This window comes from Pipistrellus kuhlii, unplaced genomic scaffold (genome assembly GCF_014108245.1).
Source record: "Pipistrellus kuhlii isolate mPipKuh1 unplaced genomic scaffold, mPipKuh1.p scaffold_m20_p_7, whole genome shotgun sequence".
Lineage (NCBI taxonomy): Eukaryota > Metazoa > Chordata > Mammalia > Chiroptera > Vespertilionidae > Pipistrellus > Pipistrellus kuhlii.
The window spans coordinates 36,053,357-36,073,591 of NW_023425573.1; the positions used below are offsets into that span (position 1 = coordinate 36,053,357).

Here is a 20,235-nt window from a genome sequence, read left to right on the forward strand (position 1 = left end):
AAGAGCCACACTCATGGGGCCAGAGAGCCGCATGTGGCTTGTGAGCCACAGACAGTGGTAGGCAAACCATGGCTCGTGAGCCACATGCAGCTCTTTGGCCCCTTTGAGTGTGGCTCTTCCACAAAATACCACAGTCTGGGCAAGTCTATTTTAAAGAAGTGGCATTAGAAGAAGTTTAAGTTTAAAAAATTTGGCTCTCCAAAGAAATTTCAATCATTGTACTGTTGATATTTGGCTCTGCTGACTAATGAGTTTGCTGACCACTGGCCTAGAGCATTTAAAGTTAATTGTCAAGTTACCTGAACTATAGCAACTACTCACACTACCTTAGATTCTATGGTAACCTGTATAAGTAGTTTAGATAACATTTTAAATGCATGTTTGATTTATTGTTTGGTGGTAATTTATTTTTTGTTTGTTACGGGGATAAAGTGGAAGGTATCTTGCCCAATCGAAAGTAAGAATTGAAAAAACTAACATAGCCTATATGCTACTATTCCTTTAGCCTCCTTCAAACACAGACATATCCAAAATGTTACTCATATAGATATAAAAAGATACTGAATTCTGATTCACTATTAAAACAATAAAGAAACAATATAATATTTCATAGTAAACATTTAACAAAGTAAATTTTCAAACAGACAACAATGCATGAAAGAATCAAATATATCTGTATGATGTGCATGTTGCTTCATAAGCTGGTAATATTTAAACATATAGTGAAATCCTGGTGTATTTTAGAACATTTCATTGCCTTGATCCCACTACCACCACCCCACAAAACTAAAGGAGAATAGTATGATGAAGCAAAAAGTACCTACAATGTCAAAGCTGGAAAAGCTAATTTTAGGTCTAAAGTCAGGTTTGACCTTGACTCTTAACCATTCATCTACAGAAGACTCTAGTTAGCTACAAAAATATTAGCAACTTAACTTGGGAAAAGCACTAGATATAAATTCTGTCTAATCAACAGCACTTAAGAAGCAACATCTCCACTGATAGAATATATAGGATTTATGTAATTTGTTGAATTTTCCTTTGTAAAAGCCATAAAACATCAGAATCTCCAATTCTAGCATAGTAACTACATTTACTCTCAGGGAAAATGTAAGTTAAATACATGAAATTTGATAATAATTAGTATTTTCTTATTCTGTTTATAATACAGTTTCTGTGATATAGCAACAAATTATCACTTAATATATAACTCTACCTGAGTTTTTTAAAGAAATGTATGCATATGAAGTATTTTTTTTTTATGAATGATCATTTAAGATGCACTAAAACAGTCCCAGGGATAAGGTGACTCCTTAATTTGCTTTTATTTACACTTTAAAATAAAAAGGAAAACGTAATAGTAGTATTATAAATTGTAAATGCTTTGTTTTAGTTTGGGCTACACAAAATTAAACTCATACTTAAGGGTAATACCATGAAATCACCAAGCAAATAATGAACATACATAGTTTTATATGCTGTTACCCACAACATTATACATACACGTAAAGGCTACTGAGTTTCAACTCACATACCAAAAAGGCAGTGAAACTAAATATTATGTTATTGTAAACTTTTTAACAAAGTAAAATTGCAGTAAGAAACCCAATTAACCTATGTAACACAGTTTTATAAAAAGTCAGGGAAACAAAACAAGCTGACGTTAGCAAATTACTCAAAAATAACCTTTTAGGATAAATTGTATGGTCAGCACACCTACACTGTTTACCTCTATATGAGAAACAATACAATGAGGTTCATTCATTATAAGATCCTACATCATCAAAGATTCAATTGTATGCATTATATTAATATTATTAAAGCAATAAAGCATAGAAATAAAATTTACAAAAATTTCAAAGATGTTGAAACTAAGTGGACACAGTGTGTTGTATACACCTTCTGTATCATGTTGAGCGTATATAGTTGGTGTTCATTGTGTGTCAAAAAAAAAAAAAAAGGGCCGAAACTGGATAGAACGTCAGCCTATATCAGCCTTAGGCTCAATGGATAGAACGTCAGCCTGCAGACTGAAAGGTCCCGGGTTCGATTCCAGTAAAGAGCATGTACCTTGGTTGCAGGCACAACCCCAGTATGGGGTGTGCAAGAGGCAGCTGATCAATGATTCTCTCTCATTGATGTTTCTAACTCTCTATCCCTTTCTCTTCCTCTCTGTAAAAAATCAATAAGATATATTTTTAAAAAGAGATATTTTGGTTAAACCTACTCTATTCCCTAAATATTAATATTAGCTAATCAAAATGTTATCTAAACTGCCCTGGCCAGTGTTGCTAAGTGGTTAGAGCATCAACCTGCACATGGAAAGGTCCTGGGTTAAATTCCCAGTCAAGGGCCTGGGTTGCAGGTTCAATCCCTGACCTGAGTCAGGGAGCATGTGGGAGGCAACCAAATGATATGACTCTCACAACAATGCTTCTCCTTTCGCTCCTTCTGTCCCTCCCTGTCTCTCTACCCTCCCTTCCACTCTCTAAAAAAAATCAATGGAAAAAATGTCCTTGGTACTGAACTTAATATTATCAACTATGTTAAAGTAATAAATGTTTTAATTAAATATTCTGATAATTTTAACTGCTTGTTAGCTGTTTTGTACACATATGAGACATAGATTTAAATTTTTATAAATGATGGAATAGCATTCTCTTAGCATTAAATACATACTGAATATAATTTAAATGTTCTCTGTTAAGTCAGAAACTATTTCACTACTCCGCAGTATCAAGTTCTCATATAAATAATAAGTTATGTTGAGTTATTTTATCATCAACCCCATGGATTCTTCAGATCTATTATAACAGACATATGTGAAAGTAAAAGAAATGTCGCAACATATTGCCTAACTGCAAATAAGAACAAAGAAGTTGCCTACAAATACCAAAAGCTCTGCTATTAAGAACCAAAAGCTGAAAATGGGGGTGAAAATGCTATGCTTTTCTTGATCCAAGATGCAAACTATGTTCCAACTCAAAAATTATTATTGAAAAGAAATTCTTGGAAAGTAACTGCCAAAACTATCTTCACAACTAAAGCCTACCATTTAAAAAGAGAAGGCAATAAGGCTGACAGAAACCTATATAATCGTGTTATTTTAACAGCCTGGAATTCCAGTGCATCCATAGACCAGGTGGCAAGAGATGGTAGATGAGGCAGGGAATGACTAGCTACCTATCTCAACCATGAGCAGTTGAGAGTATAGAGATATCACTGATTTAAATGTGTCACCTATGTAAACCAGCTCAAATAATTACATTTTAAGCATGACATGGAACAAGAAATGACTAGTATGTTATTCGATAGAGTATCCAAAGTGAAAATCCTAAGTTGTGTAGATCTACAAATCAACCATACAGATTTTTATCTAGAAAATGAGCTCTATAACTGCCTTTATAAGGAAGTCCATGAATCATGAACATTATTACCCACACATAGCAAAGTACAAAGCCTATTTCTTGGTTTGGGTAATATTAATTAAAGCCTTTTTATTAAGAATGCCTGTTATATGAAAGACAAAGTCCAAAAACACAACTTCTTCCCTACTCCTCTTCCCAAGGTTAGGCAAGTCAATGCCCACCTCTGCTCCTGACCCTCCGCAACAGATTACAAACTGAAAATTATAGTGCTGACAACAGACCTTAAAAATCTGTAGTATTTAAAAAGGAAAATATTTTAAAACAATAAAACATTTTCATCTCATACAAATTTTACTTCAGTCAACCCAAAATGTTTTAGACCACAGACTAAATCTTTTTATTTTTATTAAATTTATTGGGGTGACATTGGTTAATAAGATTATATAGGTTTCAAGTGTAGATTTCTATGATACATGATCTATATATTGCATTATGGGCCCACCACCCAAATCCAAATCATCCTCTGTCACCATATATTTGACCCCCTTACCTTTCACTGTCCCCTATCCCCTTTCTTCTTGTTAACTACCATAGTGCTGTCTAAATCAAGAGTGAATAAAGTTTCAAAATTCATCATTCATATTTTCAATTTCTACCAGCAAAAGTATACACTGATATGCCTTTTTAAACCTGCCTTAGAGAAGGGCCAAACTTAGAATAAATATAGAAGGTGTAGCTAAAAGTTTCTTTAAAAAAAAAAAAAAGGCCGGGAACCTAGCCAGTTTGGCTCAGTGGATAGAGCGTCGACCTGCGGACTCAAGGGTCCCGGGTTCGATTCTGGTTGAGGACATGTGCCTTGGTTTCGGGCACATCCCCAGTCGGGGGTGTGCAGGAGGCACCTGACTAATGTTTCTCTCTCATCAATGTTTCTAACTCTCTCTCCCTCTTTCTTCCTCTCTGTAAAAAATCAATAAAATATATTTTTTTAAAATAAAGGAAGACTGGTAGGAAATGGGGATTGAGAGAGAATGCTGTCTAATGCTGTCAAGGAGCCAAGTTACTGGTATTATTAGAAAAAAAGTAAACTTTATGCTTAACATACATCAATAGTTTGTGTGGCTCTTAAAATAAGCATTAGAATTGTCAACTTGGCCTTACACATAACTCTCTCTACTCTCTGACCTCATCGTAATTTCACTCCACCCACTCTGTACTCCAGCCACACTGGCCTTCATCTAGTTCTTGAATGAGCCCCATTCCTTCCTGTCCTACGAGATTCATTTGGTCTGTCTTCTCTGCCCTGGAGCAATCTGCCCTCACATGTCTGCTCAAACATCACTTCCTCGGGTTGGGCCAATTTCATGGACATGCAACCTGAGCAGATCCACAGGCCTGCACTGAGAAAGGCTCCACCCTTGGTTTAATGTTGTGCTCTCTCAATCCTGGAATACTTCTGAACAAGGGGCCTCTCGTTTTCATTTTGCACCAGGCCTACAGCCAGTCCTGTCTTCAGGGAAGTCTTCTCTGACCTCCCTGAATAGTTCAAACACTCTTTACAAGCTTGAAGAGCATGCACACTCGGTTATACCACTTAACACAGCCAACATTTTGACATAGAAGTCAGGACTATTTGATTGTTTATCTCTCCCTAGAACATAAAACACCATAAATCCCCATGTCCAATTTTTGTTACCACTTCATCCCTAGAACCTAGCACCTACAGGCAATCAGTAGATGTTGGCTGAATAAATGTTTCCTATTCACTATCGTTATTATTATCAATCTGTTGCCATTTAGGCTAAGAATACAGCAGAGAAGATTAGGAAACTACACAACATGCTCCAAAAAAGAAAACTTTACCCAAAAAACTTTAATACTACAACCAATAACTCAACTGTAAAAATATTAAACAGCTGTCTGAAATAGTTGGCAAAATTTAATTCTATAAACTCACCTATGCAATGACCCTTAACATGAAAATGTTTATATATTTTATATCAAATATATAGTTTTCATGAGATATTACTATTACAACCTTCCTAAAACTAATATACTAGTAAGGCCCTCAATCAATGATAAGTAATCTCACTAATCCCCTTTCCACACTCTACAATCAACCCAGGATCACCACCTTTAAATCTCATGTCCCCATCAATAAAATATATGAGCATGCAGACCCAAATAAACTTAGAAATCATATGGTTGGTATTCCTGAGCTAATAAATCACATCCATTATAAAACATACACAAAAAATGAAAGTAGAGTTTTTAAAAATTGAAATCCAAGTTCTAAGAGTTTAGTCCTGAACTTTAAAGGATTGTCTTGCACAATGCAGGGTGTTTTTACCCCACCCCACTTTGGAAAACACTGTTCTAGTTAAATAATTACCTTTTTGAAATTTTAGAAGAGAACCCAGCCATTCAGGTACCCTTGAACAAAGTAGTACTATTAGTATCCTCCTCTATTTTAGTAAAATCCTTTTTTGACAATAGAAAAAAGTTAGAAAGAATTTACACAAATTAATGGGAAGAAGAAGGGATATCTGCCTACCTTATCTACCTATCAACAGGACACTCATATCCTGTGAGAGCACTTAAAATTTCCCCATACATTTTATACTTTCTCACATTCGTGACTTTGCTCAAATTATTCCCTTCTGTCCAGAACACTCCTTCAGCAGCACAAACTTAAATCCTATACCTTTCTCAAGATAAAATGCTACCTCCATCAAGAAAGCTTTCCTTAAGTTATCAAACCTAATTTCTCCTTTATCTATACTGTCCACAGCAGTTTGTACTTGTCTTACATCATAGATTACTTTCTACCCTCTTCTATTATGTCAATATCTTATCTCCCTTTCAAGACAGTAAGTTCCTAAAATGTGAAAAATTCCTATGGTCCTGAGATTATTTATTAAAGACTTGGATTCTCAATTGCTCCAAACTGAATATGGCATTGATAATAATACATGCCAAAATATGAAATTCAAATTAAGCAATATTTCAGTATTTTTATCTAAGTATCATTTAAAGCTAATACCTTTATTACAAGAGTTCCAAAGTAAAATTACCCACCTTTCAGAAATTTATTCTTTCACAAAAAGAAGCCTATTATATCATTTTCATACCAAAGCAACAATTTAAGGTACTCTTCATGACATAACTGCATAACAAGGTTTCTCTCCAATTAACATTATTAAAAGTCTTTTACCTACTTAGTGCTTTACTTACTTTCCAATTTGCCCAAGTAAAATGATTACATTTAGTATCTCTTTTCCCAGTAGCAAAGGTTATGCTTCTTATTATTTCAATCTTCAATGGAATTCAGAGGATTTTTTTGTTGTTTTTTTTTAATATATTTTATTGTTATTTTACAGAGAGGAGAAAGGGAGAGAGATAGAGAGCTAGAAACGTCGATGAGAGAGAAACGTTGACCAGCTGCCTCTTGCACATCCAATGTACATGCCCTTGACCTCTTGACCCCTTGACCGGAATCGAACCTGGGACCTTTCAGTCCGCAGACCGACGGTCTACCACTGAGCCAAACTGGTTTCAGCTACAGAGGGTTTTTTTAATCCAAATAAGTATTTTTAAATTTTTCAAAGAAACTTTCTCTAGTTCTAACAGCATTTATGTTGGAGAACAAAGTTTAACAAACAAGAGAGAGGGGATCTATATGCTTGGACTTTTTAAAGTCATAAGATAAACTTAAAAATGCCTAAATAAATTAGTGTTAAAAATGTATACATTGTAAAGCAACACCCACAGCCCAATATATATTTGCTTCTCGTTTAATTACCTTTAAGGTACCTACTATTTTTAAGTTTTATCAATCAATACAGTAGAAAGAAAAAAAAAAGAAACCAATATTCTTCACTACTAATCCATTATAATTTTAGAGAAATGACTACTGGCCAATAAATTTTAGGGATATATATACCCCTAGATGTCTTAAAGGTTCTTTATTTTACCTGAATTATTCTTTCAAGTATCAGGTTGAGTGACAAGTCATTGTGATAGCAGATGATCTCTCTATTCCATTCAATTCAGGGTACATCAGTGTGAAAGTGCTATGGCCTAATAAACAAATCTAATTCCCAAGTCCATCTCTTGATGATCTAACCTAAGAGGACAAGAGAAAGGCCATGAAAAGAAGTGCGCCAGATTGTTGTTGGTTTTTAAATTCTGCATTCTTAATGTACAACATGACTCCTCTGGCATATGAATGTAGGTAAAGACATAATTTGTAGAATAATAAGCACTAATATTACATGCTGCTTCAGCGCTGTCATATTTCTAATCCATCAAATTGATTAATGTTATAATAACTCTACACAAACCTATCATTTGTGCACTAATGAAATAAACTACAGTTTATCCTTAGGCAACTGGGTCCCAAAAGCTCATAGATGTCATCTCTTCAGCTTTCAAAGATGATGTAGACAGTGTATATAAAAGAGTAAGAAACATGTATAGCCTACCTCCAAATTTGAAAGGCTTTCTGCCAAAGGTGTAAATACAAAGACTACTAATATAACAAATGCTCAAAGAGCCTGACAGCTCTTAAACACGGACAAGTTATGGCCACACACAAAGAGAAAAGAAAAAAATAATTTACTAGTTTGACATTCATACTATTCTGATGATCTCAGTGATAACAACAGATATTAATTTCAAAACATAACAAGTTTTAAACGATTATGATATGAAGGCCTCATTTAAAGTAGATTTTAAAGATGTTTAGACTTAAAATATGATAATATGTGACTTTATTAAAACTACAATTTTAAGAGCTACTTATTAAATTCAGAAGCAATTCAAACTGCAAACTATAATACAATTCAAGATAACACTATATCTCAGATATCACTGATAACAAAATGATTGAATAATGATGCCCCTGAGCGGTTTCATAGGGGATGTTTAAAGATAATATTACACAGGATATGTTAGGAGAAGTGACTCTTCCCACAAAAGGAGTTTAAAACCCATCTTCCATCACCTCAATAGTCAGAGAGCAATGTTTATGTCAGAAAGTGGTTCATGTGAAAAAAATGGAGAAGTGCAGTGCAACACTGTCATTTCCATAAACCTAAAAATAACCAGCAAGTAGCATTATGTATCATTAACTGTAAGTCTACTGTCTTAGTCCATTTGGGCTGCTTATAACAAAATACCAGAGACTGGGTGATTTATAAACCAAAGAAATATATCTCTCACAGTTCTGGAGGCTGCAAGCCCAAGATCAGAATGGTCAGGTTCTGGTGAAGATCCTCTTCTAGGTCATTAACTACTGACTTCTTGCTGTGTCCTCACATGGCAGTAGGCAAGGGAGCTCTCTGGGGCCTCTTTTATAAGGGCACTAATCCCAATCATAAGGGCTCTGTCTTCATGACCTAATAACCTCCCAATGACCCCACCTTTTAATAGCATTACCTTGGGGAAAAGGATTTCATACATATATTTGGGGGAAACACAAAAATTTAGATCATAGAAGTTACTTAAAGTATATACTGGAAACAAGTGCAGATACAATGATTACAGACTATGTTAGATTGAAATAAGGGCCCTGAAGCCCATGGCAAATAAAACTTATTCCATAAATCCCTCATCAATATCCTCAATCATCCATTCATTTGTAACAAAGTGATAAACAAAAAATTAAAATGGCCGAAGCCGGTTTAGCTCAGTGGTAGAGCGTAGGTCTGCGGACTGAAAGGTCCCAGGTTCAATTCCGGTCAAGGGCATGTACATTGGTTGCGGGCACATTCCCAGTAGGGGGTGTGCAAGAGGCAGCTGGTCGATGTTTCTCACTCATCGACGTTTCTAGCTCTCTATCTCTCTCCCTTCCTCTCTGTAAAAAATCAATAAAATATATTTTTTTAAAAAATTAAAATGATCCTAAGTGAGGGCACATGAATGAATAGTAAAGAATTAATTCTATATTAGTAATAGAGAATTAAGGCAAATGGATTCCAATTATGACCCGGCAGGCAAGCAGGTGAGCGATTAGGAGCCAGTGGTCCAGGATTGTGAGAGAGATGTCCGGATTGGAGATGGTGCAGGCTTGGCTGAGAGGACCCCCCCCCCATCCCGTGCACGATTTTCATGCACCGGGCCTCTTGTCTTTTTACAAAATATTAGTAAAGTCATTTACCTATGATACAAAGATAACACAAAAAAGTAAATAATACTTTATATTGTCTATAAACTACATTCCATGATTTCTAAAATATATCTCCCTTTCTAAAATATTTATTTTAATATTAAGATTATTTTATCTTCACCAAACCACCACCAAATGTTACACTACAAGAAAATCAGTACAAGTATATGGCAAGAAGGATAAGTCTGTTTTAGGAAAAAATACATCAAGAACAATTCATAATCTCAACTAAAGAACAAACATCAATTACCATGCAGTTAACTTTACATAACTAGTTTTCATCCACTAACCTAACCAGAATGCTAAATTGATGAATAGTAAAAATAACAATGACAATGTCTAATGAAAAAAATAATAGTAACTTTTGTTTTTACATTATTTGTCATGGTATATCCTTTAATTTATAAGAAAGTTAGGAACATTGCTTATAATTCATGATGCCAAAATATTTTCCTATAACATAATGATTAATTGTAAGAAAAGAAGGTGGATAAAAGGCCAGATCACTAACACATCATCTGTCAATATTATCTCACAGAAATAAATTCTGGAGTAATGATGGCCTCTTCATGGCTAACAAATGATACAATTTTTTTGTATGAAGTTACAGTCAGTGCTCTATTTTGACCAAGTAATGAAATATGACCTGAAGGGGAAAATATTTAAGGATACTGTATTCACTGGGATATACACAACTATATACAACAGTCTTTTTTTTTTTTTTTTTTTTTTTAATCCAGAGGCAGGTTAAGTCATAAAGAAACTTCTTTGACATAAGAGTTCTTGGAGATGAAAATACATAATAAGCACAAAAACACAGCTAAGTGTATAAGCACAATGAAATGCTTTTTACGGTTTCTATTTTGCTAACACAAGTTACAGTTAATGGGAATTGCCATGGTAAAATGATTGTTTTTTATGAAATGAACCTTCTTTATTACTAACCAATCAAATTTCATTTTTATTACTGATGTAGAAAAGTCCAAAACCATGATTCATTAATAGAAAATACAAAAATAAGAAAAGTGTTCAAGAATAGAGGATCATTTACAAAGCAATAAAAAATTAAAACATGCATTTCTCTTACTGGCAAGGCAAATAATTCTACACAAATGTCTATAACTGAATTTGCTGAATATTGTAACATTTCTGAACGAAAAATGAGAAGCCTGAAATTAATATTTCATCCTCCATTTGGTATTTTAGTCCATCTGAAAGGACTAAAATTTTTAGTCCATGTTAAGAAGTTTGATGTTTTCTTTCAATTTTCACTCAAATATAGAAGGCTTGAGCCAATAATAATAACTCAAATGTCTTCATAGAAATAAGAGTGACAAATTTTATGGGGCACCCATCACCAAAACTTTTAAGTTAAAAACAAAAAGTCATTAAATTTTAGAGTATAAAATGTTAATAAAGCACACAAGAAAATTAAAACTCGTATTATGTTTAACTATGGACTATTTGAAGATCAAAATAAGCCTTTCAAGTTTTCCAAAAGGCAACAAAACACTTCCTCTAAGAATTTGGCTTCCAACTTATTCATGAATATAAGTATGATAAACTAAAATAGTCACAATGCTCTCAATAAATTGTACTTTGCCTCTAATCTGAAGTATATCCATTTTTTGTCTTGGTTTTGCTTCTCCATCTGCCCCTTCACATGTGGCAAAGTGCTAAAACTACGGTATAATATGAGACTATTCATATAGCTAAAATAAATCAAAAAAGATTCTCTGAAATGTAACAGCCAGTTCAATAACTTCTCACTAATTCCTCAGTGCCTTCCTCCATACTGGAGGATCCTCAGAATACTGATTATAAAAAAAGTAACAAAATATCTATTTTCAAGAACAAATGAATTAAATGCATTGTGTTATGTGGTTTTTTTCCTTCAATTATATGTTGCAATCATCAGGTTCAGATATTTAGACATGCAGATTTAAGAGCCCTGATTATCATTTTCTTCATTTTCAATAAACCGTGTGAACAATAGCATTAAAAATGAATTTTAATCTATGTTTTCCATTTCTTTGCACCTCTAGAACCCTTCTGAATGCTTTTCAAGTCCAGATTTCCCAGTACTCATGTAGAAATGGGATGAAACAGAAGCACTTTATTACTGATATAAAAACAAAAACTTCTAAACATGCCTGTTTTGATTATAGTTACTTTCAATATTTTGACATATGGATTCCATGGAACCTGTAAAACTACTTTCTCAGATCATACCATAAACTAATGCTACCACTAAAATGAAGTTATTTATATATATATATATATATATATATATATATATATATATATATATATTTTATTGATTTTGTACAGAGAGAAAGGGAGAGAGATAGAGAGTTAGAAACATCGATGAGAGAGAGTCATCGATCAGCTGCCTCTTGCACACCCCCTACTGGGGATATGCCAGCAACCAAGGTACATGCCCTTGACCGGAATCGAACCCGGGACTCTCCAGTCCCCAAGCCAACGCTCTATCCATTGAGCCAAACCAGTTTCGACTAAAATGAAGTTATTAATAAATTTAAATAATTAAGTACCCACATGCCCACAATGAGATAAATGAAATATTCCATTCTTCTATTCTCATTCTTTATATAGTTTTGAGCTTCTAAATAAAGAACAGACAGATATTGTCTTGATTTCAAAAGATTAATAATTACAGTATGACAAAATTAACCAATATGCTTAAAATATAACAAGGCACTGGGAAGTAATAAGATCATTCAGAAAAGATGGTAGTGTATGAGTTAACAAAAATAAAAGCACTTTGGCCGGAACTGGTTTGGCTCACTGGATAGAGCATCAGCTTGGAGACTGAAGGGCCCCGGGTTCAATTCCGGTCAAGGGCATGTACCTTGGTTGCGGGCATATCCCCCGTAGGGGGTATGCAAGAGGCAGCTGATCGATGACTCTCTCTCTCATTGATGTTTCTGACTCTTTATCTCTCCCCCTTCCTCTCTGTACAAAAATCAATACAATATATATTTTAAAAAAATAAAAATAAAATAAATAAAATAAAAGCACTTTGGACATTTTCTGCTGTCTAAAATTACTCTTAAACAATAAAAGTAATAATAGAAGCTATCATGTATTGAACACTCATCAGATACTACATGTACCGTATTTTTCGGACCATAAGACGCTCCAGACCATAAGACGCACCAGTTTTTAGAGACGGGAAATGAAGAAAAAAAAGATTCTGAAACAAACAGTGTCCTAAAATATTTTATGTGCATTAAAACCCAACATCACAGTCATAAACACATGTAATCAACCCTGTAAAGTAAACAGCAGCATTTAGAACCATTTTAGAGCCGGGCAAGCACACAGAGACCACACAGAGCCGGGCAAGTAAAAAAACTTTTTTTTTAAAGTATATGTGTAGGCTATATTTGGACCATAAGATGCAGGGACTTTTTCCCCCCACTTCTGGGGGGGAAAAAAGTGCGTCTTACGGTCCGAAAAATACGGTACTAGGTGTTTAATATCTATACTAATAAAAGGGTAATGTGCACATTGGTCAGGATGCCCTCACAGTAAGGACTGGCTGCATGGGCGACAAAGCCAGCAGAGGGATTAGTGAGGGACGACCAAACGACTGAACAACAAGGCTGCGTGGGGCTACCAGGTTGGCAGGGGGGTTAGCGAGGGTCGACGAAATGGCCGAACAGCAGGCTACATGGGGCAACCAGGGGGGCAGGGAGGACAGTGAGGGGCAACCCGGCTGGCAGAGGGGAACAGTTGGGGGCAACCAGACCGGCAAAGAGGGGCTGTTGGGGGCAACCAGGCCGGCGAGGGGGAGCTGGGCAGTTAGGGGCGATCAGGCTGGCAGAGGGAGCAATTGGGGATAACCAGTCTGGCAGGAGGGGCAGTAAGGGGTGACGAGGGGAGCGGGGGAGCAGTGGGGACAACCAGGCCAGCAGGGGGAGAACGGGGCAGTTAGGGGCGACCAGGCCAGCAGGCAGGGGCAGTTAGGGGTGATTGGGCTGTCAGGGTGGGGACAGTTAGGGCCAATCAGGCAGGCAGGCAGGTGAGAAGTTAGGAGCCAGTGGTCCTGGATTGTTATTCATATTCAACTGACAGCGATCCTGGGCATCGGGCCTAAACCAGCGGTTAGACATTCCCCCAAGGGGTCCCAGATTGGAGAGAGTGCAGGCTGGGCTGAGGGGACACCCCCCCACCACCACCCCTGTGCACAAATTTCATGCACCAGGCCTCTAGTATATTATAAAGTACATTATCCCCCCTTTAAAATAAGGAAACTATAGCCAAGAAGGGTCTGCCCAAGAGCATAAAAGAATTGGCAGAGATGAACTTAGAACTCAGTTCTATCTTCCTTCAATGGCCTGTTCCTAACCTTCATGCTTCCTTACTTAAAGGAGCTTCAATTTCTTCATCTGTAAAATAACAACACCTATCTAACAGAATCAAATTATTAATATAAGCAATTATGTATATAAATCATCTAGCACAGTGGCTCAAAAAGAAACACTTACTCTTAATATACTAGTAGTAATCAGATAAATGTCAGCTAAGTTTTTAAGGCTAAAATTATTTGGCACTAATAAATCTGCCTCTGCCGAAAAAGACTCAGAATATATTTATATCTATGACCTATACCCGTGGTCTGCAAACTGTGGCTCTCAAGCCACATGCGGCTCTTTGGCCTCTTGAGTGTGGCTCTTCCACGAAATACTATGGTCTGGGCAAGTCTATTTTGAAGAAGTGGCGTTAGAAGAAGATTAAGTTTAAAAATTTTTGCTCTCGCCAATACCGGTTTGGCTCAGTGGATAGAGCGTCAGCCTGTGGACTGAAAGGTCCTGGGTTCGATTCCAGTCAAGGGCATGTACCTTGGTTGCGGGCACATCCCCAGTGGGGGGTGTGCAAGAGGCAGCTGATCAATGATTCTCTCTCATTGATGTTTCTAACTCTCTATTTCTCTCTCTTCCTCTCTGTAAAAAAATCAATAAAATATATTTTTTAAAAACACAAAACAAAACAAACAAACAAAAAAACTCCTACCACTTACTTAATTTGTGGACACATCAGTAAACAAAACAGGAAAATGTACCCTGCCCTAAGAAACTAAAACAGAACAAAATAAATAATTAAAAAATTTGGCTCTCAAAAGAAATTTCAATCATTGTATTGTTGATGTTTGGCTCTGTTGACTAATGAGTTTGTCGACCACTGACCTATACCAAAATTCTTTTTTAGTAAAGACTAGAGGCTGGATGCACGAAATTCATGCAAGAGTAGGCCTTCTTTCCCCCAGCTGCCGGCACCAGCATCCCTCTGGCACCCAGCACCTGGGCTTCCCTCCAGCCTCCAGCAGGTACTGGGGACCCTGGCTTCCCTTGCAACCCTGGTTTCGTCTGGAGGGATGTCTGAAAGGAGTCTAGTCTAATTAGAATAATGTTTTATTATTATAGATAAATATGGCTGGAGTCTATCAAATGTATAATGGTTAAACAAGTATCTTAGAATCATTTGGTATAGGAGTAACTTTAATAATTGTAATAACTGTAGATGTTTTATATTATTGAAATAAATTTTGTATTCTATTTATAAATAACTTTAAAAGCTTGACCAAACATATCTTCACATAGGAGATTAGAAGCAAAAACCAGAAGAGAAAAACTGATAAACAGTTAAAAAAACTATTATGAACAATTATTGGTTGCTTAAAATATGCCAAACGCAACACACAGCATTTTATCTCTCTTCTCATCGTTTTAATATAACATATAATTTATATTCACTATTTTACAAATAAGAAATTTGAGGCTTAAAAAGGTAAGAATTTGCCCAAGGTCACACATTTAGTAAGTAGCTGAATAAGAGCCCAAATCTGATTCTTACTCCAAAATTCAGACAGTGCAACAAGATGAAGGAAGTTATCAACACTACACAGATGCCTCCTGCTTGTGCTCATCACCTCTCCTTCTGTATGTACCTGATGGCACTGTGGAGCCCTAAAGTCAGGAGCCACTCTTGATACAGGAATGGGCAAGTAAGTCAGGCCTGTCCATCATAGTACACCATCCTTTTGACAACACTGACTGCTCCAAATGTGGTCACACGACTCACATGGGCTACTTAATCCTCCCCTTGGATATATTCATACTCAACTGACAGTGAAAATTAGAAAAACAAAAACAAAAACAGAAAAACAGAAACTCAAGTAATGTACTGGAATACCTTGCCATTAAAAGAAAAAACGCAAGTCAAAATATATCCAATAAAATAAACAGGCTGTTATAAAAGATTTTCACCCAAAGATAAGGAGCCATGGGTCAGACTGTTAGACCTCAAAGGGAGGGTGGGGATAAAAGGGAGAGATCAACCAAAAGACTTATGTGCACACATATGAGCCTAACCAGTGATCAAGGACAATTGGGGGGTGGGGGCATAAGGGGGGGGGGGATTGGAATGGAGGGTTGAGGAAAAATATGTGATACCTTAATCAATAAAGAAATTATTTTTTTTAAAGATTTTAAAATTCATTCAATATGCAGTACTGGTTTTATCTTTCTTCTAAAGTTCTAAATCTACCATATAACAATCTAGCGGCCAAACCACTAGTTCGAAATTCATACTTTACCATTCCTTTCCATGTTACTGAATTAAAAGAACAATTCAAATTCCTTTTTCATTTTAAGAAACTTATCCAAAGAAACTACTCATTAGATACAAACATTTCTATGCAAACACTTCTTATACAGAGAAAAATCACATATACCTGTGATGGCTTTACGATGCATCAACTTAGCTAGACTGAACTTATATTTGCCAGAATTCCCTTTCTACTATATTTCTGATTAGGGTGAGCTACAAGGAATCTCCTCTCAGACTTTGGGAAGACAGAAGAGGCAACAGTCATTCTATAGCATGTAAAACACCTCTGAGTTTTTCAAACTCACGGCTGTGAAGGGATTCTACTGATATAATTAAAGTTCCTTAATTATCTGACTTTAATAAAAAGGGAGGTTATCCTGGGTAGACCCTATTTAATCAGTTGGAAACCCTTTAACAGAGGCTCTAAGTCCTCCCAGAGATCAGACACTGCAAGCAGCAGCTGCTACATGTGCTCTCTCCCTCCTGAATTTCCCATTCCTGCCTGTCCACCTCGTGGGCTTAGTACTTGGTTGGTCAACCCACAGAACAGCATAAGCCATCACTGTGTGTGTGTGTGTGTGTGTGTGTGTGTGTGTGTGTGTGTGTGTGTGTAGATACAAAGATAAAGATAGAGATATAGAACTCCTTCTGCTTCTGCTTCTCTGTTGAGCTGACTAATACACACCCTACATACTCATCAAAATAAGACTAGACAAGTAAAATCTGATTTTATTATAATGAAATACTATGTGATCATTTTAAAATGATGTATAACTCCTTCATAGACATGATATATGACAAAACAGATTACAAAAAAGTATGCATATTTTACCTTTATGTTTGTTTGTTTTTCAATATTAGGGAAAGAGAAAAGAAATAGCTTTGCTTACCAAAGTTTTAATGATGAGGATGGGGTTTTAAAGTCTTAATCTGGGAGTTTTTTAGGCGATCCTTACTTCATTCTTTTTATATTTATTTGGGGGAGGGAGTTGTTTTCATTTTCTACAATGGCCATGTATCATAATTTTTCAGAAAAGAAATAAACCTTTCTCATTTGAGAAGAGAAAATGTCAGGCAGACTTTTACAGGTTAAAATGTGCCAAAAGGAGTTATCCAAGCAAAGCGGACATTTTAGGCAGAGGACAACATGTGCCAAAGGTGGACAAAGTTTAGGAAGGAGAATGTTCAAGGAAAGGAGAGACAAGAGATAAGGCTAACAGGCTTGGACTAACTAATGGAGAATCTGGCATGATCCCTCCACCTACTGACCATGGGTAACTAATGAAGGTATTAAAATAAGAGGATCACATTTGCATTTTAGCAAATAAAAATAAAACAACACAAAACTCCACTGTGGCTTGCAGTGTGGAGACTAGACTGGAAGCAGGGAAACCGATTCAGAGATTACAACAGTAATCCAAGCAAGAAAAGCAGTGGAGATGGAGAGAAAAAGCCAGTCACGAAGGAGTAAGAACTGAGAGAACTTAGTGGGAGACACAGTGGTAGTAGAGACAAAAGCGGTTCACTTAAACTTGGGAGTTCAGAGAAGGCCTCCAAAAAGATGTCCTTATGAATAAGGCTCCCCAGATAGCACAGACAGCATATAGGCAAGAAGTCTTTAAATGTATCCAAAAGAAATATCAAACATTGTGGTGGCTCACAGCTACTGAAAGGAAGAATAATAAGCAAAGTGTTAAATACATTAAAAACGAAAGCTCTGGGCTACAAAAACAGATTCATAGTGATTTATTAAGTTAAAATAGGACTATGTATATATATCTCTCAAATCTCCTGAGGTTGAGCTCTTCCAACAAAATCATATTACTGCCAAAAATAGAAGATTCAGAATTGTTGGATTTGAGTCACACTTCAAGTTAAACGCAGGGTTTCATATAAATTATTATTTTTATCTGCCCCCCCCCTTTTTTTTACTGCTTGCCAAAGTAAAATCTTTTAGATCTTTAAAATTAGAATCACTTAAATTACAAAAGTAAAATATTCTCACTAGAACAATTTAAACAATTCAGAAATATAGTTCCTCCACCTTCTACCAATGCCCTACCCTGATTACCCTTGAAATTACTCCTTAAAATTAGTTGAATATTTTTCTATGGTTTTTTTGTTGGTTTGTTTTTTGTTTGTTTGTTTACATATACACGTTTACACCGAATTTATTTATTTAACAATAATGGGTTGATACAATATATATTATTCTGTAACTTGTTTTTTAATAAGATCATCATAACTCAAGCCAATATATTCAACAAGTGTGCCTCTTCATTTATAGTATCTGTAATTATGTGAGCATATGATTTGATATATAATTAGGACATTTCTGGTTTTTTGCTCTTACAAATATCATTTTATATTTCTTTTATTTTTCTGTGTATTTCTTTAAGCGCTGGTCCTTACATTTCTATCAGATTGAATCCCCTGAAGAAGAATTTCTGGGTGTTATGTCAGTCCATCAAATCAAAGGTGTTTCTAAAAAGAACACGTAGCCTGGCCTGGTGGCTCAGTTGGTCGGAGTCCCTCCAAACACAAGCACAGCTGCAGGCTCCATCCCCAGTGGGATGCATATGGGAAGCAACCCATCTACGTTTCTCTCTCACACAGATGTTTCTGTTTCTCTGTCTCTCTTTTTCTCTCTAAAATTCAGTAACAAAGAACAAATCCTCAAGTGAGGATTTAAATATATAACTTTATTTAACTCTAGTCGGTGTTGCTCTCTGGTCACACAGAAGGATTAGATTCCAGGTCAAGGGCATGTACCTGGGTTGCAGTCGGGACAAGGGCAAGGGCGGGAGGCACCTGATGGATGCACAACAATGTTGTTGTTGTTTTCTTCCTTCCCCCTCCCTTCCTTCCTCCCTCCCTTCCTTCCTCCCTCCCTCCTTTCCTTCCTCCCTCCCTCCCTTCTTTCTTCCCTCCGTCCCTCCCTCTCTCTAAAAAATCAGATCAAGAAAATATCCTCGGTGAGAATGTTTTAAAAAGTATTTAATAAGTATTTTTTTAAGTACATGTGGGTTTAAAGATGCTTCAGGGAATCCTAGAGACCTGGCATATGGCTATATTGTGTCCCTTGGAGATAAAACGGAAACTTCGGTGACCCCTCAATGACAGAAGGTCACTAGGACGACTTATGGGCGGCAATCACCTTACACTGGAGGTCTCCCCGAGGAGGCTGCCCCCGCTCCGGGCCCCTGGTGGCCACGCCCCGCCCAAAGCCAGCCCCCCTCGGCCTCCACACCCCCGCCCCGGCCCGCCGGGGAGCCGACAAAGCGCCGCCCCGGAGGCTGCCCGGCTCCCGCCGCGGCGAGGTGACCTTGACCCAGCGTCTCCCCTCAGTTTTCGCATCCGCGGTATCAGGCTCGTTGGTACCCCGCGCCGCCTCCTTCCTCAGGCCGGGGTGCCGCATCTCAGGCCGCCAGCCCGGGGGGCAAACTGCAGCCCTAACCCTCGCGCTGCTCCCGCCACAGGCCCGCGCCGCCCCCGCCCACCCCGCGCCCCGGGCCACGCGCGCTACCTGCGATCTGCGAGACGAAGGCTTCCGCCACGAGAGACATGTTGGCCGGGCGAGCCTGCGCCCGCGGCTCCCGCTCCCGCGGCCCTCCTCGCCCTCCTCCGCGGCCCCGGCGGCTCCCGGCGGCTCCCGGCGGCAGACGGGCCTGGGCCGGGCTGCGGCTCGGACTCGCGAAGCCCACCGCCGCGGCGACTGCGCCGGCGTGGACCCCAAGGTTACCGCCAGCCCGGCGGGCACTTCCGGCGCAGCTGACAGCGGCGCGCGAGCGCTTCCGGCGCCCGCCCCGCCCCCGGCTCCCAGGGCTCCGGGCGCCCGGTGCTCTCAGCGGGCGGCGGGAGGCGTGGGGGTTCCTGGCTCCCGGGGACCCTCGGCTCCAACCTGGGGCGTGGGCAGGGGGACCCTGGCAGTTTTTAGTGCCTTTTCTGTAAGCGAGAATCTTGTAAACAGCTCCCATTTTTAAGGGCACACTACTAGATACCGGGCACTTACCAAAATATAAACAGCATTCTATTTCTTTTCATCCTCTCAGCTACCCAATAAAA

General features: G+C 37.7%; 1 protein-coding gene across 2 annotated transcripts in view; it reads right to left on the reverse strand.

The window, feature by feature from the left end:
- The window catches only part of MTX2 (metaxin 2), a 52,301-nt gene extending 32,328 nt beyond the window's left edge, over window positions 1–19,973 (reverse strand). Inside the window, exon 1 of one of the 2 annotated variants that reach the window (XM_036421504.2) lies at window positions 19,697–19,973. In XM_036421504.2, coding sequence (XP_036277397.1) covers window positions 19,697–19,736 — 40 coding nt within the window. In that variant the 5' untranslated portion in view covers window positions 19,737–19,973. Of the gene's footprint in view, window positions 1–7,339; window positions 7,492–19,696 lie in introns of those variants that run through there. The other variant, XM_036421505.2, reaches the window with a different exon arrangement.
- Window positions 19,974–20,235: the final 262 nt, after the last annotated feature.